This window comes from Arvicanthis niloticus, chromosome 25, assembly GCF_011762505.2.
Source record: "Arvicanthis niloticus isolate mArvNil1 chromosome 25, mArvNil1.pat.X, whole genome shotgun sequence".
NCBI lineage: Eukaryota > Metazoa > Chordata > Mammalia > Rodentia > Muridae > Arvicanthis > Arvicanthis niloticus.
The window spans coordinates 21,667,623-21,692,517 of record NC_133433.1 but is presented as its reverse complement, the minus strand read 5'-3'; the positions used below and the strand labels follow the sequence as shown (position 1 = coordinate 21,692,517).

Below are 24,895 nucleotides of genomic sequence, written 5' to 3'. Positions count from 1 at the left end.
TAATGTACAAAAGGAATGAGAACATAGCATCCACACTCTAGGCCTTGGATACCCTCTTCCATCGCTGCACTATTTCCATAGCAGCCCAGACTCCCATTAAAATGAAAGGTGTGTGGGGGGTGGGGGAGGAGAAATTAGACAATCTACTCCCCACACGCACTCATTAGGAGCCAAATGGGCTACCCTGATGAAATGCCAGAGTTAATACTTAACCACCGACAACCCAGAACACTGGATTACTGCCAGGGTAGTAAAACATTAAGAAGGAATGTTGTACTTAAAACTTTAGATTTGGAGAAAGGCATCAAAGCAAAACCAACTATCCAAGTGCCGCCAGCATCCTGCAGTTCTAAGCATGAACTAAAGCTACTTTTTTTTTTCCTGGGGGGTGGGGGAGGATAATTACTTAAAAACTTAAAAACCTTCAGTGAATTTGAAGGGATTTTTTTCAATGAAAAGATTAGGGCAACAATTAACTGACAGCTATCACACTTAGTTTCTAAAGGAGAGAGAATGGACAGGAAAGATCCAAGCCCTTGAAAGATAAGAAATTAACACATGAGCACCACAGAAGCAACAGAGGAAGAGCAGAATCAGGATAACTGGGTTCTAAAAGTCACAACAGGGCAGGAGGGAAGCCTGTATGATGCTAAGAAATCTTGGTTCCTGTCACTTGAGCCTCCTCAGGTTGGTTTTCCCAGCAGAAGGGACGATGGCACTAAGAAAGCCAACCCTGAGACCCAGCTTGTTCAAGAGTGGCAGGAAAAGCGGTGCAACAGGCCAATTCTCAAGATGAAGCACTAACTAAAGGGGATAAAAAGGAAACAGAAGTGGCCCTGAAAACCACAGGATCAGCAGAGGTAAGTTACTATGGTTGGTATGGCCTCTGGCTGCTATGGATTCACACTGGGAAACATCTACAAACACACCTTCACTTTCTCTTCTCTCTTTATTAGCAAGGTCAGTGCTCCAAGGGCAAAATGAATCCCATTAAACAATAAAAGGTACAGTGCTGTAACCAGAGGAAAAGGGACTCTCTGGCTACTTGTAATCTACCTGGGTGTAAGTACTGACAGAGGTGTCCCAATTTAGGGCAGTCTTGATGGAAACTGTAAAAGAATGTAAACGGTGGGGTGTTGGGGGGAAGCAACAACAATAAAAGCATAAGTCAGACTCCTCCCCTGACCCCAGTCAGCAATCACTGTACATTTGCTCAGCGGGCGTTATGGTAATTGTTTATACATGTAATGACTACAAATTCTTTAACGGAAATTTGAAAAAAAAATAATAAAGTCTTATGTTCTTCACTCAGAGAGAATTGTCTAATTTATGCTCTTTTGGCAACTGCCACGGAGGCATGACTACAAACACATTTTCAAATATCCACTATGACGTGAAAATGTGTGGATGACTAAGCCAACAGCTGGATCCGTGGTTTTGCCACACACAGAACACAGGACTTTTGAAGAAGGGCTCTGTTATGGCAAGTAGCTCCTTCAGGCGACAGATCCTTCCGATACATTTCTGTCCTTCCCACTGAGGTCACCTGGTCACTCCCATGCTCCCTAAAGAGACCGTGATCATTATGAGTTCGAGCGTCTCACCTTCCCCTTCCTATACCCATTCCCAATAGAGACTACACAAAACCCAAGTTAAAAGGGTCCAAATGGTAAATACTCGAAAGAGTATGACAGGTTTACTTCAGCAAATATAAGAAAAATATCCCCTGCCTGCCCTATGAACATATGAACATAGAGTCACTGAATTCCTTGTTCAGTGTTACAATATACATCACAATTAGTAAAAATTCCATAGCCCACACCATAAAAAGCTTCTTTTACATTTTACAGAGCTAGCCCAGAGTCTGCTTAAGAAGGGCTGCGAGTACCAAGCTCCATAAGACACTGCAATACGATGAGCAGAGCAGCGGCCTGTATCTGCTTCCACAATTCTGTAAAGTTGCCACTATTAAGAGGGCTAAAAGAACCACTGTAGTTAGAACAACTAAGAGTAAATACATCTCAACCCGGGTTCAAACACAGAAAAGGCTTTTTTTTTTTTTTTTTTTTTTTTTTTTGTCTGGACAGGGCTATGCAAGGCAGGGGCAATTTGTACAGAAAAAGACTCAAGTGCAAGATGAGCAGGCAGTACTGCATCCGGCTTGGCTTCTGCTGGATTCACAGGCAGCACACTGACAGGCAGGCTTCTGAGTTAGTAAGGCCAGCTCCTGGAAAACCCTCCAGCTTACATCCCATCAGTCAACACTCCAAGTAAAAGAACAGCTGAGAGTAGCCAAGGAACCACATACAATCTCCAGCTCCCCTTCCCAATTTAACTGAACTTGAAACCAGAAAAGTGGCCCAGTACATGAGCAGGCAGGTCAGCCACTTTAAGAGCCAATCTACACTGACTGACTACACAGCACAGGTCAGTCTTTTAGAGGATGAAAACTGAAAAGGCAGACTAAACACAGTGATTTACAACTCTGTAACTAAATGAACACTCATATATACACGATACAAAGTTGCCTTTCAAAGTCGGCCCATAAATGTACATGAAGTAAGAGAATACCTACGAAACAAAATTACAAAATAAATTTTAAAATCACAACTTTGGTATAGGTACTCAATTAACACTTAAGGAAAGTTACATTTTCTTTAGACCACATTTTTTGCCAGTAACTTTATTCTTTCTTACACACACACACACACACACACACACACACACACACACAAAACCTTAGACACAAGTTGAAGGAAGTCACAGAAGTCAGGGGTTCATCAGCTGCCTGTATTTATCATCACGGTTCTTCAGATGCTCTAATTAGAGGTGGTATAAAATTACCATACGGCGCACTTGCTTTACAATAAGGAAAGTGGGCATAATTAATTTCTGTACATAAAGTGTGCATTAGTATTATGACAATACAAAACGTGATGAGAAATTAATTACAAACATTTTTAACACAGAAATTTAATTATTCATTCCTGACTAAAACCATCCACAGTTAGTAAGTAGTCTTGACACATAAAGAAACCTGCTTTGAAGACCGTATCTCAGCCATTTGGGTAAGTGACTTTTATTGAGTTTAGGACCTAAGGGTGTGAACTTAAAACTTAATAACCTTGGATTATTTCACAGCATTCCAATTCAAAATGAGTTTCGTCATGATCATGAGGAGAACTACAATGACTTGGAGAACAATTATTAAAGAATCCTCATCTTACTACATCACTGAGGACTGAGTTGAAGTGTTTTCACCCTTGAGTATCAGAAGCTTCTAGCCAAGTCCTCCCTGACAGAGTAAAACATACTGTTTGAACACAAGAAGGAGGAAAACTCCTAGCAACCATTTAAGGTTTTGGAGGTGCTGGCCCACAAGTGGCACATGTAAGCAGGTACAAGAGCAGTGACAGTCATCACCCCAGAGCAAAAGGTGCCTCGTCATCCCAGAGCAAATGGGTGATGACCTCCTTACTAGAAGGTAAATACGTAAAAACAAAGAATATTTTGGATACTTAAATAAGATGGTCTAAAACTCCAGGGTATTCTTGTTTAAAATGCGCGAGAACCGGAAGCTGAGCAGAATTTTAGACGTTCTCAGTGGGAGCTAAACACTCTGACAGTCACTCAAAGAACAGCAATAAACATCTTAGGTGGCACTCAGGGTGGTCATTGGGGAAACAAAGTCCTTTCCAGAAAGGGGTTCATACAGAGCTGGTAACTGATTTTGTATTACTGAGGCAAACTCAGTTTCAAAGAGCGAAGTCAAAGCTATTGCTATGTTCATAGTTAGGGAAAGAAATTTTTCTCCTAAAAATGAAGGACCACTTCAATAAATTTAATGTATAATTCTAAACATTATATTATACATAACTCACAAATCAACAGGTAATAAGCTAGTAAAAAAATGGAAAAACCTAACTCAAGATAGATTGTTTTAATATATACAACATTCTGCAAGACGCACATTCACACCCTTCCTCTTTTGGCATAGGATGATCTAAAAAAAAAATTACAAATTACCTTCTCTAGATGTATATTTGAAAATGAAATTGAAAACAAATTCTGATTTCAGAAATGGACATATACAGAGCTGCTAGTATCTGATTTCAGAAACTCCACTACCCTAAGGCAAAAACATGGGATTTTTAAATTATGTCAAAAGCACCATTAATACAGAACTTTAACAAGTTTGTAGGAACTTATATGACTAGTCAATTAACCAACCTAAAGAAATTACAGATTAAAAAGTAGCAGCTTCTTAAAGAGCCATCACTATACAGCAGGCAAGTTAAAGGTCAACAGAGAAGCATTAGCATATTAGTCATGCGAGAAATATTTTTAGAATGACTCCCGTTAGAGTTATCATTAAAGTATGAGAAAGACAAGCATCAAGGGTTAAATACAACACAGTTCCAACTTAGTTCAGTGAATACATAAGTTGAAATGAAATGATACAGAAACCAATTATACTACCAAGAACATCATTTCCAATGCACTTCGTGAACAGCTACAGGAATGAGGAATACCACTTCCTTTCTGGGCGTGGAGGGAGCCAAGCGAGGGGCTAGCTAAGTGGCTGTGCTGGGCAGGATCACATGGTTGGCATTTATCTGAAGTCACAACTGCCCCACTGCACGTTGAGCCCTGCATAAGCAAAGGGGAAGGAGGAGGAGGCCTGCTCCGTTTTACAACCCACTGATTTCCGTCCCTGAGTCGCAGTTACTGATTATGTAAATCCAAAATGACACAGGTCTTTCCCTGAACCCCTTCATTCTGTGACGTACCATCAACACCATCTGCAGTTTCGCTTTCTTCTTCTTCTTCTTCTTCTTCTAGCATTTCAAAGGGAGTCATTATATCATAGAGAAATGAGAGGAAACCATAAAACCAATCTGAACTCTCCTCCGCTAAAATAGTAAGGACTTCCTCAAGAGAATCAATATTTTCATTACTGCCATCTTTGGTCAGGCCTACATAAGAATAAAGGAAGAGAGAAAGAGAAAACAAGAAGAGCAGTTAGGTGGAAAAAATTAAGCTTAGGCAGAGTGATCTCAAAAGTGGGGTGTATCATGGTCACAGATTTACAGAAAAGCAATAGGGAAAATACAGAAACCAGAGAAGCACACCTCCAATTCAAGCCTCAATCCACCCAACAAACCTCACTCCTCCCAGCTCATATGCAGGTGGTCTGTTTCCCACTTAGACTCTTGGGTAGGAAAACTGGTAAAGGGTATCAGCAAACTCTGTAGACAGTGACAGGAGAAAGTGGTACCAGAGAGCAAAGCAAATGCTTCTGACAGCCTCCCAGTCCACACCCAGGGGAACCAGAGCTGATCATACACCCTGGAGTAAACTGTGGGTACTCCAGAGCACGCAAGCCAGTGGATTATAGCTTGTAGCATCTCAGCTGGCATCCAGACGCTCAAATACTGTCATTCACATCCAACACCTAATTCAGTTAGTGCTATACACTCTTATAACTTCATGACCCTGTATGTTAAAATGAGCTGATAAGAATCCTCTCTGCCTACCTATAAGAACCCTGAGGAAGCTCTAGCAGCCGGGGTGGGGGTGTGTGAAGGCACAGGGGGGTAACCCTGACCCCTCTTCCTCTTGCCCATGAATGGAGGAGTTCTTACTGCAAAGACTCTTGATGTCTGCTGTTTTCTAAGCACTGCTGCCAAGCAGGACCCTCTGAATAGAAGAAATAAAGATGCAGATTATCATGACTGTATTCAGTGCGAAATGACCGGGAGGAGGGGAAGACCCTTGGGATGTAAAATCAGTTCCCTACACATTGAAAGGCCCCACAATTTGAGGAAGAGAAGCAGGTGGTAGTTATGGCAGGAAGAAATATGAGCATCAGAACCTCCAGAGCCTTTGCCTTTGTAAGCAAAGCAGGGGCATTTCCGGTCGTTTACAACACAATTTCTCCATGTAGCACAACTACCAGCAATACTGACACCACAAAAGAGATAACAGAATTCTGGCTACCTGTAGAGATTACAGTGAACATCTCTGCTGTTGCCAACTGAAGAACTAGACCCTATCAGTTTCCACGAGTAAGGGGAGACGAAAGACACCAACTGCATTTAGTAGTTAATTTTTTTTTTTTTTTGACAAATTCCAGGTGTTTTATCATTTAAGTTACGTGTCCAGATGCTATGAACAGACATCTGCATTTCCACCCATGACCTGTGAGGACGATTCTTCTCCCCACCTTAAATGCTACCACTGTGCATTTAGAGAAAGCCCTCATTTTACCTCATTATCCTCTGTGCTCTTAGTGTTTCACATTACTACATATAAAACATGAAACTTCTGTGCTTCAGCATGGCAAGTGGAACTGAGCAACAAATATTTGGACAGTGACCTACCTACACGGCCTGTAGTTGTGTGTGTCCTGTATATGGATATATGTAATTGTGTGCATCACATACTTCTGTGTGTGCCTAAGTAGTGGTCAAAAGTTTATGTCAAACATCTTCTTCATGACCCAGTACTGAGCCTGGGAGGTCTTGAGGTTCACGGTGAGTTTGCATTGAATGTGAGAGCCCAGGTAGGTTCGGAGTGAACCACCACAGGGCATCTCCCTAAAAGAGATTATGATTAGGCTAGAGGAGCGAAACAGGAAGTCCTGAGGGATTCTCCTGTCTCCACCTCCTGAGGACAAATGAACTGTTGCACCTGTAAGGAGTCAGACTTGGGTCCTCATGCTTATGCAGCATGTTTTACCAATCAATCCATCTCCAAAGCTGTATCTATAGTTCTTAAAACAGAAACACCAGTCTGAAGAGAAAAATGATCCTGGGCATGTAGTTCCTCTGAACTGAGTCCACCTCAATTGAACAGCACTAAATACGGGGCGAGTTCCATGTTCCTCACTATGGTCTCACAATTCTCCGCAGTCTGTACTTAGGGATGTGCAGGAGCTGCCGGCTGCCTCCCTTGCTGCTGCAGCCACATCTGACAGGGGTCAACTACCAGACAGCTGTAGAACAAAGGGGCAGGCATGCATCGTCAGGCGAGATTACTGTAAGACTTTACTCCTAGCACTGAGTCCTGGGACATTTCCTGCTGACAGTAGGTGGGAAACAAACGCATTGTCTTTATTTTATTTTTTGAGATTATGAATCAATTACATCACTCTCCCTTCCTGGTCTTTCCTCCAAACCTTCCCGTTGCTGCTCCATCCGCTTGCTGCCTTTGCAGTTCACTGCCTCTCTCTAATTGTAGTTGCATACACATGTGTCTGTAGGTTTCATTAACACACTGAAACCAAAATCACTTGCATTTTAGACAACTTGGCCTAAACAATAAAAAAGTCTATGTTCAAGGGCAGGTCATTTTCAAAGTACATCAGGAATCTTAGAATTAGTAGACTCAATAAGAGCTATTGGTCTTGAGGAAAGCCTTAAGATGTGAAAGAAGAGCATCGTGTATGTAGATGTTCTACAGATTAGTATGATTTAGAGTTAGGCTTCAAATGCGAGGGGAAAAAAGTATGGCGTGTGCCTCTCAGTCTTCTCTGTTCTCCACCCTCCATTACCTTGCTTCCTGCCTTTATCTAAAATTACGCTCTTACAGGGCCAAGGTCTCATCCCAACAAGACCGAAAGCAAGGGTTGGTGTCAAGTGGGCCATGCTCTGTAGCTTCTCCCCCATCACATAGAGCGCAACAACTCTGTACCAGACACCTACATGTAACTGAGGCACAGCTAAGTTTTAGTTACCTCATGCTGAAAACTTATCCAGCCAAGCCAGGAAGAGCTGAAGTGTACCCAGGGCAGAGAATAAAGACCTTGCAGTGCATGGTGACAGGTGTCAATGGGCCTGGCAGTTCATCTTCATCAAAGTCAGAATGCAAGTACAGACTGACAGCTGCATACGGAGCAGCTCACTCGGAGCTCTCCCACCCTGGGATCCAGATCCCGGCACACAAGTAGAATAAAAGAACAAACTAAACAGCTCACACTGTTTGTGTCTGTTACAGACAGCAGTTCTCAGTGTTACAGTCAACTAACATCAGGTTAGTGTTTGTGTGTGTGTGGGGGTGTCTATATGTGTGTTTTTGTGTTTTAAAAAATCCAAAACACACTAAAGTCCTTAATATTAAATATATATATATATATATATATATATATATATATATATATATATGAAGGCTCCTGTGACATTATCCTTTAAAAGCCTCACTATTCAAAATTCACTTCAAGTAGTATCTTACACCAGTAAGATCATTTATAGCAAGGAAACGCCATCATCGTAATGGATTAAGTTGTTCATGGCTTTATTTTTTTCACTTGCCTAAAACTAAGGTCACCTGAGGATTTAATGTAGGTACTGAAACTCTGATTTAGATAGAAAATAATGAAATTATAGTCAGAAAGCAATTAAAATTAGGTCAAGATATAGCATGAAAGATGTACAATGGACTTCCAACTGTAAATAACAAGCACTACCACCCACAGTGCATAAAGAAAAAAAAAAAAAAAAAAACATACACCAAGGCAGGGCTAAATCAGAAGCTGTATTACAGCTGACCGTAACTAAAACTGTTTCGCATTTAGAATTTGTTTTAAAAGGACGTAAAATCTAACTATGCAAAACTGCTTACCTGCTACAGTACCTTTCTATTTCTTCATACTCATAAATAAGTTCACAAAATAGTTTATTTATCATGCTATCAAACTTAGTGCATTTATAATATCAGGCAAAGATACTGCTTTGCTAATAATTTGATCTGAAGCTTTAATACATATTGCTTCATACTGAGGGAAAGGAAGTGAGCTGCTTAAAACCAGAAATAACAGGACACAGTACACAAAACCTACATATTCAAATTAGCATTATCCTTTCTATTGAAACAGTATTTTAAAACAATGAGGAAATAACGATCTTCATTTATTTCAAGAAAAAAAAAAACTAGCTGGTAATGTAATTACAAAGACAGAAAGGAATCAAAACAGGAAAATGTCAAAGCAGGAAAATTAGTTCATGTTTTCATGTAAAATTGAGCAACAAATAGGACATTAAAGATATTTACTGCCATAGTTTTATTTCAAAACTAACTTAGATAAACCTTGAGAAATGTATCACACTGAACATGGGCCCTCATCTGCTCTCATTATGAATGCTAAGCAGAACTGACCCTAATCAGTATTTGAAAGGAAGAAATTTACATCTTACTGTCAGAATAAATTATGTCAAATGGTACTTTAAAAAAAAAATCTGTTCCTCATTTGGAAACACATGAGGACATTATTTCTATCTCTAAACATCAAGTTCAGAATATGAAGTGCTTAAATCTGAAAACACAAATGAAGCTAATAATTATTAAAATTTGATGTGTTAAGAGCTAAATGCTCTTATAAAAGTGATTTGAAAAGTCACAGTGGAAAAGTGTTCATTTAGTATATCAATAAAAATGAAATATTAAATATCTCCCATAGAATGTGCACAGTTCCCATCCCTTAAAGGCCAGGAGAATGAATAGAAATCTGCAGCAACAGGCATGGGGGTTAGGGGATCTAGGGGGGTGGAATCACTAGGAAGTCCCAGAGATCTGGCATGGGGGAGGCTCCCAGAACTCAGTGCAGGGCACCTTAGCTGAGATGCCTAACAGTGGGGACACAGAAACTGAAGAGGCCTCCTCCTGTAGATAGACATGAGCCCCAGTGAAGAGATAAGGACACCAACTCACTCACAAAAATTTGTCCTGTCTAAAAGAAACGCAGGGACAAAGATGGAGCAGAGACTAGAGGAATGACCAACCTACAACCAGCCCAACTTGAGACCCATCCTATGTGCAGATACCAATCCCCAACACTGTTAATGATACTCTGCTATGTTTACAAACAGGAGCCTAGCATAACTGTCCCCTAAGAGGCACTACCAGCAGTTGACTGAGACAGATGCAGATACTGATAGCCAAATATTAGATGGAGGCTGGGGACCTCTATGGAAGAGTTGGGAGGGGGTGGGGGGTGGGGAAATTGAAGGCCCTTAAGGAGGTGATGGCAACCACACAGTAAGACCAACAGTGTCAACTAAGCTGGATCCCTGGGAGCTCCCAGAGACTGAGCTACCAACTAAAAAGCATACATGGGCTGGATGGAGGCCTCTGCACATATGTAGCAGAAGGCTGCCTTGTTCTGCCTCCGTGGGAGAGGATGTGCCTAATCCTACAGAGACTTGATGTGCCAGGGTTGGGGGATACCCAGAGGGTCCCTACCCTTTCAAAGGAGAAGTGGAGGTAGAATTGGGGAGGCCCTCTGTGAGGGGAAAAACCAGGAGGGAGGGCAGCAGTTGGTATGTAAATAAATAAATAAATGAACAAATCAATAAACACAAATGTTTGCAGCTGCTGTAGATAATTATCAAAGCAAAAATATTCTTTTGACTTCAGTATCTGACTCCTTCTAACAAAAAGGGAAAGAAGTGTACTTGCCTAATAAAACTTTGGCATCTTCCACATCAAAGTCTCCGTCACCATCCGCATCGTAGACTCCTAGTTTTCCTACAACAGGAGAGAAATGATAGACACAGGAACAGAGAGAAAACAAATTCAATAATGAACTGTCTCTTGCTGCAGTCTTTACATACCATAAATGTTACTGCTTCCTCTCCTTTTATAGCTGCAAAGCCAAACTGTAAGAATACATTATCAAAGCATACAGGCAGGCATGACAGACTCAGGAAGTATGTAGCTAACAAAATCCTAAGAGACAGGTGAGAGGTTTTGCCCTAACGATTCTATCATTTCACAATAATTTTACTATTCTCTCCAAAATATACTACATAAACTTGGAACATATTTAAGAAAAATGTCAACCCATTTCTAACAGTCTAACAATTGTATATAATTTGATGTTTCTGAGGTGTAAAACTTCGCTAAACTATCAGCAATCTACGCAACCCAAGCTTCGAATAAAGATCAAATATAATAAGTAAACCAACAGAGAGCATAAGTACTTTACAGAGTGAAGAATGACTAGTTTGACATTTAACCATAACAATTTTTAAGAGAGCATGCATCAACTTGAGGTGGAATGGTCGGTTCTAGAGTAAGTAGGAAAACTGGGAAAATGATTAGGGAGAACTTATGATCACCCATTTAAAAATGTCCTTGGCACCAGACATCCATTACTTAAGGGAAAAAGGGAAGGTGTAAAAAGGAACCATGAGAATCCAGGTTCCCTCGGCACTCACTCAACAATGGCTATACACTGCCCATGCTCTCAGGGCACTTTCTATAGACTTACCATGTCAAATGACTTAGAGAAAATATCTTGTGTCTGTATGGATGTGGCACCTGTCAATAATAAAATTGATGGCCTACAGCTTAGGCATGAAGAAGGATGTGGGACACATGGGAGGCAGAAAGGATTCTGGGATAATGCCAGGCACAGAAGATTTTCCCAGGAAGATGCTACAGACACATGGTAACTGAGCATAGGTAACCAGCCATATGGCAGAACATAGATGAGTTTTTTTAAATTATGAGCTAGTCAGAAAAAAGCCGAGCTATATGGCCAAGGTCTCTGTAAATACATTCTGAGTCAAGTCTTATTTCTGGGAGCATGGGCTAGAAGGAAGAACCAAATCAAACTTCAATAAATGAGTCTTATACAGTCCCTACTCTAGAAATTATTCTAAAATCAACATGGTTTATAATTCATCACTGGGCAAGAACTATAGAGAAAAAAAATCATAGTACACATCAATATTATAAAGAGCAAAAAAATGTAACATTCTTATGTCAAATAGTTGCCCAAAACCCCACTGTTTCCAGTTCTTTAATTCAAAGTACAATTGCAGCGGGAATTTTGGTGCAGAGCAAAAATTCCCAGATCTAGTTTTGCTATACAAAAGTCTAACACACAAGAAAACTATTAAGAAAGTAGGGATGAAGATGGCATCTTTACCACTAAGAAAGCCAAAGTAATAACCTGTAACTCAAGGCTATCAATAGCATAGTGCTTTAAGACAATTTAAGGACAGCAAGCCACACCCTCCCTGAGAACCTTACAAAGGGAGACTGGTCCTACCATTTACATTCTTGCTATAGATAACTAAGTTAGGACAGTAAGGATGAGGTCTTAGAGACAGATGCTAAAACACTTAAGATGCATCTCCAGTAAGTAGCCTACCTTGAAGTACCTCTGATAAGTTATAACGGAAGTCCTTTGCTTTGGCTGCATGCATAATAAAAACATGAAAATTGTTATTTATCATTAAAAGTATACAAATCACCTAGCAACACTGTATGCTAATGAACTCATACTTTTCTTTATGATAAACTAAACATTTTTTTAGTCTATTTATCTATTTGGATCCACTTCCCTTAAGGCAGTAAGAGGGAAAGAAAACCATCAATGAGTGACAGATCATATATATGCATATTGTGTTGTTCTCTGGTCTCCTCTATGATGGCACAAGAGGTCTACTGTAAGGGGGCGGGTCTTCAACACGACATGTCTGTGTCCTTAACTGGATTATTAACGGGGATGGCCATACTTGATAACTGTCATCACGGACTGCGGGATAAACAGTGTGCTGCACATGTATGATGGAGTGGTACTCTGGACCTTACACATGTAATCGTGTTAAACGTAAGGAGGCAACTCAAAACACATGTACATGCTATGCTCAGAACACCCAAAACAATCACAGGAAGTCAAAATGTCAAGGGAGAAGTGACTGGGAGAGAGTGCATAATAGAAAATCTCTAAATTAAATGATGATGACTGTGTAAAACTGTGAGTATATTAAACCAATGAATTTTAGATTTTCAAGTGTTTACAATATTTAATTTATATGATTTCTCTCCACTTAAAAAAAAAGGTTAAAATAAAACAAATCATTTTTTTAAAAACTTTATCGTGGCTGGAGAAATGGCTCAGCAGCTGAGAATGCTTCCTGCTCTTCCAGAAAACTCCAGCTTCAGTTCCTAGAACCCATATCAGGTGGCTCATGATGGCTTAAAACTCCAGCTCCAAGGGCTCCATTGGCCTATTCTGACCTCTGTAGGTACCCACACACATGCATATACTCACATAAGTATATAAATAAAAAACTTAAAGCTTTAGTGACTATATGAAGAGAACAGGAAATACCACCAGAAGTACCCCCAGAAACTTCCTCAAGTGAGCATGGAGATGCCCTACCTAACCACGTGGTCTACCCAGCACTCACCCAGCCGTGTGCTCGCATACTCCTATCTCAACAGACATGGACAGGTAGGCATTCCTTGAAAGCCCTCTCTAAAAAAAGGCTTTGCAAGTCAACCATGGCAGCTCACATCTGTAATCCTAACACTTGGAAGCCAGGGCAAGAGAATCACTGTAGGTTCCAGGACAGCCTGGGCTATAGAATAAGATGCTATTTCAGACCTATGTCCACTAAGGAGTCAGTTCATGATCTAGAATTTTTAAAACTCATAATAAAATTGAACAGAAAATAAAGAGTGCAGAAAATAGTGAACATGAATTTAACAAAACTTGTTTTGATGAGAGCATCCATATACCACAATAAATAGAGTCTACATAGAAATCTTCAAGATTCGGGTCACTACTTCAGGGCAGCCCTTTGCTTTATCAAGAATCAATGGGAAGCTACAGTCAGTAATAACAAAAGAGAGGAAATAACAAGCCTTGGATGGCCAAGGGCCATCATTTATTTTCACTCTTACAAACCCACTAGAGATCGTACCCTAATTCTTACCTAGAACTTCCTCATAATCAACAAGGTCAAACCACACGACGGCCACAGATGTCCAGACGCCCAGCAATGCAATGACCATGAACCACGTGAAAAAGGACCCGCCTGAAATTCCTCCTCTCCGACCATTCTTGTGTCCTCCGTGCTTTGCCTCTGTTTGGGAGAAAGAAAAACATCAGGTGTCATTACAGAGGTGAAAACACTTGGCTGGACACCACTTTTCCCCTCATGTATTTTGACAGTAACTTGATTTATCATTTCCGAAACATGTTTTACTTAAATTCTCAAAGTACACTACATAAAATAATGACTCTGAACACAAACAAGTTTCTGCTTAATTACCATGTTTAAATAATCTTAACTTTGAACACAAACAAACTCTTGATGGGCTATAGGTTTTTTGTTTGTTTGTTTGTTTGTTTGTTTAAATAGAATGGCAGAACACATATATTCCTTCCAGGTCCTTTGTCAAAACGGTCTGCATGGCAATACTTTGGTGTCCAAATGGCCACATGCCCTGCCTTGTGTGCTAATTGGCAGACACTGACTGATATGTCATAAGCCCTCCTGAAACTTCAGGTTCTTGCCTTCCTGTACCAAGGAAAATACTGACCCTGTTTTGATATTTCTCACTGTTGTCTTGCATTATCCAAAAATTTAAGTTTCCAACTAGCCAAAGCTGTTCAGTTTTCATTTTGCTACAACATCCAACTCTTTTAGCAAGTGACATGGACACTGGGACAGGCATTCTGCTTTGACTTCCACATCTGTGGCTTTCCGTCCTTATGGCTCTCTAATCCCTTAATGGCCATGCTGCTCTTCCTGGTGTCTTGCGGCTCTGGCAGCTCCTTCACTAGATGCCGCCTTTCCCTGGTGCTAGTGAGTTGCTATTTTCTTATGGAGCAATGTCTCTTGCCAACGCATAATCAAAAACCCACCCTAGAACCCTCGAAGTCCAGTGAGTCACAACTAACTTAATGAAATCAGAGATGCATATAGATCTTTTTCCATATCCTATTTACGCTGTACACAGCCTGAATTGTATTAACTTCTACAGAAGAAAACAATCCCCTGTAAAATTATTCAATATTGGAGAAGGTGAGAGAGAGAGAAGGTACAGAAACATAAATCACAGACAAAAAGAAGCAGTGCAGCCCAGTTCCACCTCCCTCTTTCAGGAGATCCAGTAGAGCGTAGGGAGGCAGGAAACAGGCCTTGCCAACTGGCCTCAATGCAGGAAACAGCTCTGTAAACTGCTGTCCACCAAGTGTCATTTATCACATTTGCTATATTTTATGTGCCTTACAATCTTCCAGAAATATTCTTCTAATAGTCAAATAAACAGAAGTCACTGGTTGCTATAAAAAAAAAAGTCAATACTTTTTAAAAAGTTAACAGCATATGTAAATTTTCTCTTTAAAAAGAATGTTATATTCCACAAATATAAAAAAAATATACTTAGAAAGTTATATCATATCCCAAAAGGGCATCTGAGAAAAGAAAACCTTTCTCCATTGTACCAACACGAAGGACAATGCCTGGTATGTGTGGCACGGTGGGCTCTCCACAGCACTGGCATGACCACTGCTACATATATGTGGCCCTCATGGCAACTTGCCCATGTTTCTGCTGAAGGTGTTTCTAGAAGCTTAAGCAGGACATTGTTTCATTCTGTGTAACCACTCCTCATGTACTAAGACAAACAACATGCTGAATTCCCCTAGCCCAAAGGCAGATGGGCCCCAGGATTATCCCCCAAATATCCCTAAACATCCCTTGCGCTAGGCATTGCCTGCCTGGGAACCCCTGAACTCTCAAAGACAGAAATCACCATCTATTAAAGGGCAAAGATTTCTTAGATTTATTTTATGCACACGAGTATTTTGTGTACATGTATATCTGTGTATCATATGAGTGCTTGGTGCCTGTAAAGGTCAGAAGAGACCATCTGGAACTGGAGCAAGTTGTAAGCTACTCCGTGGGTGCTGAACGGAACCGAAGTCTTCTGCAAGAGCAACCTATGCGCTTACCATTGTTCTGATCCCAAGAATAACCATGTTTTAAACCCATTTGTGGATCAAATCTTCAAAAGATCAAAAAACTAACTCAGTGTGTGCACACATTCAAACACATGTGTATACTTAAGTATATTCCTCTAAGTGTAGAAAACTATAGCTAAATAAGATATTTTATTGTTGGGGAACATGGTTTTCAATATTTTTATATGCTATAAATAATCACATAAATCATTAAAATAATACAAAATAAGCTATCTCTGGAATTTGTCAAAATAAGGACAGAGATGGCTAAGTTCTATGGGGCAGGAAGGCATCCTCAATAGCAGTGCTCAGGTTTAGTCTACTACACTTTTATAAACACAAAGACATCTTCCCCAAGCTATATGAAAAGGCCTTCTTAATTTTACGTAACAGACAGATAAGTCCATGCTGAACAGATGGCTCAGCGATCAAGAGTGTGTAGCACTCTTGTGTTCATTTCTCAGCACCGACTTCAGTGGCTTACACTGAACTCCTGTAACTCCAGCTGCAGAGAAACCCAAAGTCACCAGCCTCTGTGTGAGCCGGAACTCATGTGTGTACACCCATAACTAAAAAGCAAAAATCAATCTTTCTTAAAGGTGAAATACATCTCAAACTGAAACATTCATTTAAAAACTAATGCTAGAACTACAATAAACTGGGTTCTTGTCTTATCCGTTCTTGGACACTCTGACAGATTGCTATCTTTTCCTACTGTTCCTCATTAACTAAAATAGCAAATTATTAAAAATACTTTATCCCTTTACAATGTCAATCAGTGTCTTACTCCAGCATCATTAACCTTATTACTATTAATACTTGTTACTTCTATAAAAGATCAAAGCATTAAGTCATAGAAGAATCTTTCTATCGGCACTTCAGTCTCTCCTTCAAACATGCGCATGAGGAAAGCTGAGCATGAGCTAAGGATCTAGATGCCTCTGAAGAGCCCCTTTCTGGAGCAAATAGCATGTGCTTGCTCTGTCCCTGTGTAAATGCCTAGTCCCCAGAGGCAGATCCATTTTCCTGACTCAGGAGAAGTGAGGTAAAGCAAATACTTCCCAAGGGTTTCAAACTCCACAGACTCAAAACCAGGATGTTGTCACAAAAATATTCTGGAAGAACAACCAGCAGTTGATGCTGTCTTCTGAGATTAAAATAAATCTGAGGCCGTCTTGATCTTGCTCTCCGGTTCTATATCCAAACTATAGTCCTAGGAGGTGGTCACCAGGGTTTCGTAGGGTTAAGAAAATTGCAATTCATGTTTGAAATGAAAATGAAATGGGATTCATTTTTGTTCAAGCTGGCTCATCAAAATGATGTCCACATTAGAAAATGTTTGCACATGGTGCTGGACAGAACATTACTGTGGAGAGCAAGAGTTCCAACAATCAGGAGAAAGGACTCGAAAATGAAGTCCGGGCTAGGGACAAAGGGTCACTGTACATTGGTTGAGGAAAGGGTAAACAGAAGGGTCAAGTAATTCATTTGCCATTGAGTAAACTACAAACTATTCACGGACAACTGTTAGCGGGCATTGTGCCTAACATTTTACACTGATACTAAACAAAGCATCTAAAATATTAAAACAACAATTCCTTATATGGAGTTTCAATATACTTAACCGATGCATAAGCTTTAACTAACAAAAAGACAACCTTTGCTTAAAAAAGAAAATAAAAGGCATATACAAAGAGGTACATTTAACACATTAAGGGAATGAAAGTATCCATTTAAGAAAAAAAATTCTAGTGTCTTTTACTTTGTTTTTCATTTACCCTCTGCTACACATGAAGTAGGTCAATTTCCATATAAGGCAAGCCTGCTCGAACCAAGCATGCTCACTAATATAAGACTAGATTTACATGTCCCTTAAGTTTCCCATCCTTTTATATGAAATCCGAACACAGAATTCTCTAGGTTCATTGTAACAGACATACCAGACTATGGAAGTTCATACAATGTGGTTTACAGTAGTAGAATACACTAAAAGGCAGTTTAGGACACCAGTGCCTATTCTGATTAAAGACAGAGTATTTCATGAAAACCCAGCCACTGTGAACAGTCGATCTCTCCAGAAATTCAGGACAGAAAATGTAGAAAGCTCAAAGCACTTCGCCAAAAGCTTCTGAAACGAACGCAGCTGAAATGAAGCAACAAGCTGGCAGCTAGGTCTGGGTCCCCATTTTATGCCAAACAACAGAAATATACCTTTATCTTCAGTCATTTTGATCTCTTCAATCCATGCACAAAATACACCGAAGGGAAAAAAACTAAGGTGCCCCCGGGAGGTATGGGGTACCCAGCGGTTCTTCCCTGCAAGAACTGAGGCTACCAGTACTGCCAGGACAAGGGATCTAGTGCTGAAACTGGACCTGACTGCAGACTGCTCACCAGCTATTTTTAGAGACCACTTCCCTGTGGCCACATGCTGCTAATCGCTCAAGCAGACTGCACTCCTGACAATCCTGTGGCCCTTCCCATTCAGGATGGATGCCCAGCTTGGTTGGTTCCTACATCTTCTAACTCCAGGCTCTGAAAGATGAAGCAGCTGGACAGAGTGTGCAAGGAGACAGACTGTCCCACCAATTTGTGTTTCTTCTGAACAGGCTTCAAGGGCCTCAGCTTCAACACCAAATCACTCTGAAATTAAAGGAGCCCACATATGGCTCCAAGCCCAGAGCCAGCATGACTCCACCCTTCAGAATTTCAATCAATAGTTTGCAGGAGTAGTTAGCCAGTTGGCTTAAAGGAAGGCAACTGATATCAATGAGAAGAAACTAGTGAATTCCGTAGAGTCCTGACCCACAGCATGGTCATCCCAGAAACAGTCCTTCCAACAGCAAAGTTAAAGCCAGGGTATAAAAGCATTTCACCAGAAGGCAAGAGAGGACTGAGGGCCATTGAAGGAGAGAAACAGAGGGGAGGAATGATGGGAAGGTTAAGAAGGGAGGAAAAGTTCCCCTGAACGAGTCCTGGACAGAGATTATGCAATCCCACATCCTTCTGGGAAATGAAACTGGCCCAATTTTAATACAATTTTTCACTGTTCTAAGATTAGCAGTTTACAGACTTCATTCTAGCTCTAATTAATACATGAAATTAATTTAGAGCAGAAAGAATTTAGAGCAAGCAGCAACCCTTCAAAGCTGCTTCTCCATCTTTATATTTCTTCAGTCCAACTTAAGTATTCATAAACAAATGACACATTTAAACATTCTGAAGAGAAGTCAGTAACTTAAAATTTGATGGTCCAGATACAAGACAGAATGAAGAAAGTGCCAGAGACAACTGAAGAACCAATTTGTGTCTTAGTTTCCAAGGATGGTGTTAAAGATGACCTTCAGGTAACTATAGTATTGAAAATATGATCATACAGTGTTTGATAATAATATAACATATTATTATAATAAGGAAATACTGGAAGCTTTTCTTGAAGATGACAAGGAGCACATCGTGGGATCACAAGACCTCAGCTGACTCACAGAGTGGCCACACTTCTGGGGCCATGGCCTGGTATGGATTTGAAATAAAGATATGCTTTTCAGCTTCTCCATCATCCCAGGGAGTCAGCACACCTCAGGATACCAGTTTCCTGCTTACAAAATATATCTTGACACACACCAGGCATGCACGTGTTTGTTGAAACCATCCACACCTCACATTTTCTAGAATCACTCAGAACCACTGCAAAAAATCTGCTTGTCCACTCTCAGTTCACCTGTTTTAATAATCCCAGTTATCCCCAACACAACCAGTGCTGACACACTCCAGAGCTCTTGGATGGCCTGTGCTAGGCCAGCCTCATTAAAAATTCCAAGACAGTAGCCAATTCATGGAAGTAAGAATCATGGCCATTAAATCAGGGCTAACGTAAGCCTCGAGCTTCTTCAGTACAGAGCTGGTTATTCCTTGTGTATGAATCTTAACCATGACCATATATAGGCTATTGTTAATGTTCTGGAGAGTTTCATGTCAACTTGATACAAGCTAGAGTCATCTGAGACGAGGGAGCCTCAATTAAGAGAGTGCCTCTCCATAAGATCAAGCTGTAGGCCATCCTGTAGGGCAGTCTCTTAATTAGTGATTGATGTAGGAGGACCCAGCCCATTGTGGGTGGTGCCGTCCCTGGGCTGGTGGTTCTGGATTCTATAAGAAAGCAAGTTGAGCAAGCCAGGAGAAGCAAGCCAGTAAGCAGCACCCCTCCATGGCTTTTGCATGAGCTCCTGCCTCCAGGTTCCTGCCCTGCGTGAGTTCCTGTCCTGACTTCCTCTAATGATACATTATGATCCGGAAGTGTAAGTCAAATAAGCCTTTTCTTCCCAACTTGCTTTTTGGTCAGTCTTGGTATTTCAATGCAGCAAAAGGAAAACATAATTAAGAGAGTTAGCCTGTTCCTTCTTCTACATTCTTCAATAGTTAAATAAGCATTGTTATAAAATGTCTTTCTTCCTAATTTCACAAAGGTGGCAGACCACCTGTGTGGGGGGGGTAAAGGGAGAAAATGGTCGAGTTACCATTTAAATCATTCACTTATTCATTGCAGGGAAAGCAAATTCTGAATTTCAAGAAAATGCCTGTAACAATAATAACTTGGTTGATAAAGAAGAATTCTTCTAAAAGTTTTTAAAAAAATAAACTAGATTTGTATATGGCAAATCAAACACCACGGCAGACAACGAAGCCAACATGCACTATATCAAAGTAGCAGCTGCTGGAGCTTAGAACCACCCCTGGGTACAGGCAAGGAACACAGCAGTAACGTGAACTCACAGACTATTAATATCAGCCTGATATGACCCGAGAACACAAGAGTCAAGACCTACATCCACTGAGCCACCAGCTGCACCTGTCTCCAAACACCTGCCAGGTGAAAATCTATGAGCCCTCTCCGGCCAGTGCTGGCCTCTTCCTCTCCTTGGTCCCCAGCCACTCCTTATCTGCAACAGCAGCCCTAACAGGTTAGGACAGACTGGGGCTTCTTAATCTCTTCCTCCCGAGCTTGTGTTCCTGAAGGTACAGGGTCCCCCAAACATGCCTAAGTCCCCAGTGACTGCATGCTGGTCACGGGAACACACAGCCCTGCTGCTGAGAGCCTCCATGTGGACTGAACAGCAGCCGGAAAGCAGGAATTTGAAGGCTGGATCTGATGAATGCACACTGTATCCAAGTCCTAGAACATCACAGAGAACCCATGACTATGTATGATAGTATGATAATGTATGTAAATGAACAAATAAGCAAAAGGCCTGCCATATTGGCCCCTGTATTCTCAGTCTCAAGAAGGAAAAAGCAGCTGTTTTGACCAACTGCAAGACTATCAATTCCTTGCACTCCCATCCCCCAAAAGTCAAGCAACAAGAACCCTGCTCCTCCAGTGCTGCTCCTGCCCAGTCCTCAGTGGCCTTCCCAGCATCTCAATCTTAGCTGTGACCAAATGGAGTCAATGCCCAGTCCTGGGTCAAGATGAGATTCTTTCCCTCTTTTCTTCACCCTCGGAAGCCTTGCCCCCTATATACCTAACACCCACTCTTACAGTGTGCCTTGCCGTGACCTCAACCTAATTCACTGTCTTAGGCACATCTTCATTCTTGCTGAAATACTTCTGTAGCCTTCCAGGCAGCCATTCACAGAATCTAAAACCCTACTGAAAGTATTCTGCTTGTTCAGGTCCATTATGGGGCCAGCAGGGGACCCCACCCACTATCAGTAATGTTATTTAAACCAACCCACAACCCCCCTCCCCCAAAAAGGACTTCCCTCCATGGGCTTACAGTACCTCAACCAACATGAGCAAGCGGTACCATTCTAAACCTACTCTAAGACACCAAGAAAACATAATCCCGCTGACTCCTGCCCCAGCCATGGAAAACGACACATGAGAATACAATGAGAATACACAAGCTATTCCTGTAGCTTGTCCAGTGACTGATTTCTTCACAGATTCTGTAGCTCTCTCCCTTCTCCCTCCCCGCCCGGCCCCGCCCCGCCCCCAGCTTGCTATTTTCATTGTGGGTGGTACATCCTAAGTGACCCAGGTCTCCAGTGTAATGCTGAGAGGAGGTGGGGCCTTCAGGAAGTGCTCCTTAGGTTAGTGGGGTAACCCTCAAAAGCGGGTACCCACCTGCCCTCTGTTTTCCTGACTCATAAAGGAAGCCAGCTGCTCACTCTACCTTGTGCCTTCATGATCGGCTGCAGTTGCTCTCCCCAGAGGCCCAGAGTGACAGAACCGCAAAACCTTGTGACAAACTGTCTAGAACCACTAGGGCAAACTTAACCTCTATAGGGTTAATTAGCTGAGGTGTTCATTATAATAACATGAGTTGATTAACACACACACACACACACACAAAACACACACACACACACACACCCTTCTCCTCATCTCTCCATACCCAAGCTGACAAACACAGTTCTTCATTCAAGTTCTCTCCTGACATGCTGGCCACATTTCCTCCTCAGTCTTTCCACAGCACTGGGCTGACATAAAGGCCTCCTGGGGCAGGTACTGTTTGTCTTCCCTGACAATGAGAGTAGCCGACCTCTCAACAGTGGTGCTATGGTCCATTACAGTTTCCCAGTGTCCAGAAAAAAAACGGCTTCAAACTTCTCTGCCCTTAAATCCATTCTACCAGGTTCAAGATTCTTCTACCCTCACTGCAGAGAGAACCTAAGAGTGAGAGTGGAGAACTCCCTTGAGAGCCTTCTGCACTCCTCCCAGTTTTCTGCCTGCTCCCCGTGTGGCTCCCCACTTTCCCTCCTCCTCATGGCCAGCAGACTGTGTGCCTCTCCCTCTCCTCAAAGGTACAATCTTTTAAAAATACTTATTTATTTTTATGCATGTGTTTTGCCCCCATGTATGTCTGTGCACTGTGTACATGGCTGATGCCAGCAGAGACAAGAGTTACAGATAATTTCGAACTGCCTGTCATGAGTACTAGCAATTGAGCTGGGTTCTCTAGAAGAACAGTCAGTGTGCATACCCGCTGAGTCCACACAGGTACAATTCTTTGCAGAGTTCTTACACCACTTACCTTCCCACGCACAACTTAGAAGCTATACACTGCCCCCTGCTTCAGCACACCCCAGAGCAGGCTCTCCAAGGTCACATTAGTGAGTCCCATATCATAAAGTCACACAGAAAGCCTTTCTGTCCCATCTTCTTTGACTTCCTAGCAGGATTCTCTTCCCATTCAGTTTCTTCCCTCCTTTGCCTTCTGAATGAAGGTCAAGAAGCCTCCAAGGGCATGCATGGCTGTTCCCTCTTTTAAGCTTGAATGGGGAAAGGTTTCATTAATCCTATACTATCCAGCATGGGAGAAGGAAGTCATTCAGTGTTTTCAAAAGTAATCATGGAGGGGACGGTGGATTTCTGAGTAGGAATGCCTCTGGAGGCATCCCTCCCGTACCACAGACTCCTCTCTCGTTTCCATCACCTCCCTGGACTTTCTCATTTTCAGTCTGCCCTCTTGGGTCAATCTCCTCTATGTGACTTTGGAGCGTGAAAACTTCCTAAGCTTGGTCCTCTGCCCGTCCCCAGCTCACTTCAGCTACTGTCCACAGGAATAAAATACACTTCTCCTTTGGCTGCTGCCTCCTAAGTATCCTATGTGGATATCTGAACGCCACACACGTTTTTGACACCCTTCCCTTCCCTCTGCAAGGTCAGAGTCACAGAACACGTCCAAGAAGCCAGTTGCTTAAACCAGAAACTTGGGATTTACCCCAGCCCCTTTTCCTGAAGGTTCAGCTCAGGCTCTTTCGCCACTGGCTACTGGGAAAGGCTAATTATGCAAAGATGTGGGCTCCCTCCGCACCTGGTTACCTTGTCAATTAAAATCAGAGTGCCCCAAATGGAGGCCAAAGGAGTTCAGAGACTCCGTCTTTTTTTCCTTCCACCCTTTTATGGTTTCTGCTTGTTTGCAAGCGCTTCATCCACTAACCCATTTCACAGGCCCCTGATCAACTGTTTCAGTGACTTTTCTTATGATTTATGTTTGTTGTGAAAGGGAAGGGTGGGGAAATCTGTTTGCTCTCACTCTTCCTTTAGAGTATGATGTACCATCCAAGCCCAAGTTCTCCTCTGCTAGTCTATCTACCTCAGCATAACTTCACTGCTTTCCACGGCCACAGTAGTGCTTCAATCTGATTACATTATGAGTGAAGTTTTTAAAAATAATAATAATCCTTAATGTCTTCACACTACTTTCAAGATAAAAACAAAAACCTTCGAGATGGAAATGGGGAGAGAGTTGGGCTTGCCCCAGCTGGCTGCTCAAACCTCAGCTTTGTTTCATTTCCCCTGAGCTATTTAAAATCTACACACATACACACATACACACACACACACACACACACTTCTTGTCTGTACCCCTCTTCATGCTCTCAGCCCAGCCTGCAGAGATGTTCCAGTGCTGCCACCGCCACATATAGTCACTGCTCTGACCCCTGCCTCACGATTTCCTGTTCAGTGTAATACACCTCCTCCTCTGGGAAGCCTCCCCAGCTTTCCTTAAACACTCTGACAGCAATCAGCTTGTCACTGGGGACTAAACAGCTTAAGACAATGGGTTTTCAATCTTCTGCCTCCCGAATGGAAGTTTCATGAAGCCAGGTACAGAAGAGTAGATCTCTTCATTGGTGAACACTTCCATTGCACCTCTGTAGTAGGAAGGGTATCCCTACTAGGAAATCCACGGCTCCCTCCATGATTATTTTTGAAAACACTGAATGATTTCCTTCTACCACACTGGATAGTATAGGATTAATGAAACTCTTCCCTGTTCAAGCTCAACAGAGGGGACAGCCATGTCCTTAAAGACTTCTTGACCTTCATTCATTCACAAGGCAAAGGTTACACAGCCGGCCTCTCCACTGCAGCCCATTTTTTAATACCACTTAAGTGTTGCCTGTACCTAAATTAGGAGGGAAATAGATGTGAACAACTGCCAAGTGAGTTTACGTTCCCGCATCTCCAGCAATGTGAGGATTCTCAAGCTCACAGGAGAAAGCAGCCCAGCCCGTAAGCCATGAAGAAAGACAGAGCCAGGACGCCGAGCCATTGCTAAGCACAGCTCAGGGACTCCACCCATCCACTGTCAATCTTCCACAGCTCCAGCTCAGATGAAT

At 41.8% G+C, this 24,895-nt stretch overlaps 1 protein-coding gene across 15 annotated transcripts in view; it reads right to left on the bottom strand.

The window, feature by feature from the left end:
• The window catches only part of Asph (aspartate beta-hydroxylase), a 200,437-nt gene that overhangs the window by 150,980 nt on the left and 24,562 nt on the right, over nucleotides 1–24,895 (bottom strand). For 4 of the 15 annotated variants that reach the window (XM_076924217.1, XM_076924210.1, XM_076924213.1 and 1 more), the window contains exons 2-5: nucleotides 13,731–13,880; nucleotides 12,158–12,202; nucleotides 10,456–10,524; nucleotides 4,791–4,976 (exon numbers count right to left, since the gene is read on the bottom strand). In XM_076924217.1, coding sequence (XP_076780332.1) covers nucleotides 4,791–4,976; nucleotides 10,456–10,524; nucleotides 12,158–12,202; nucleotides 13,731–13,809 — 379 coding nt within the window. In that variant the 5' untranslated portion in view covers nucleotides 13,810–13,880. Of the gene's footprint in view, nucleotides 1–2,776; nucleotides 4,977–10,455; nucleotides 10,525–12,157; nucleotides 12,203–13,730; nucleotides 13,881–17,977; nucleotides 18,380–24,895 lie in introns of those variants that run through there. The other 11 variants (XM_076924220.1, XM_076924218.1, XM_076924214.1 and 8 more) reach the window with 10 other exon arrangements.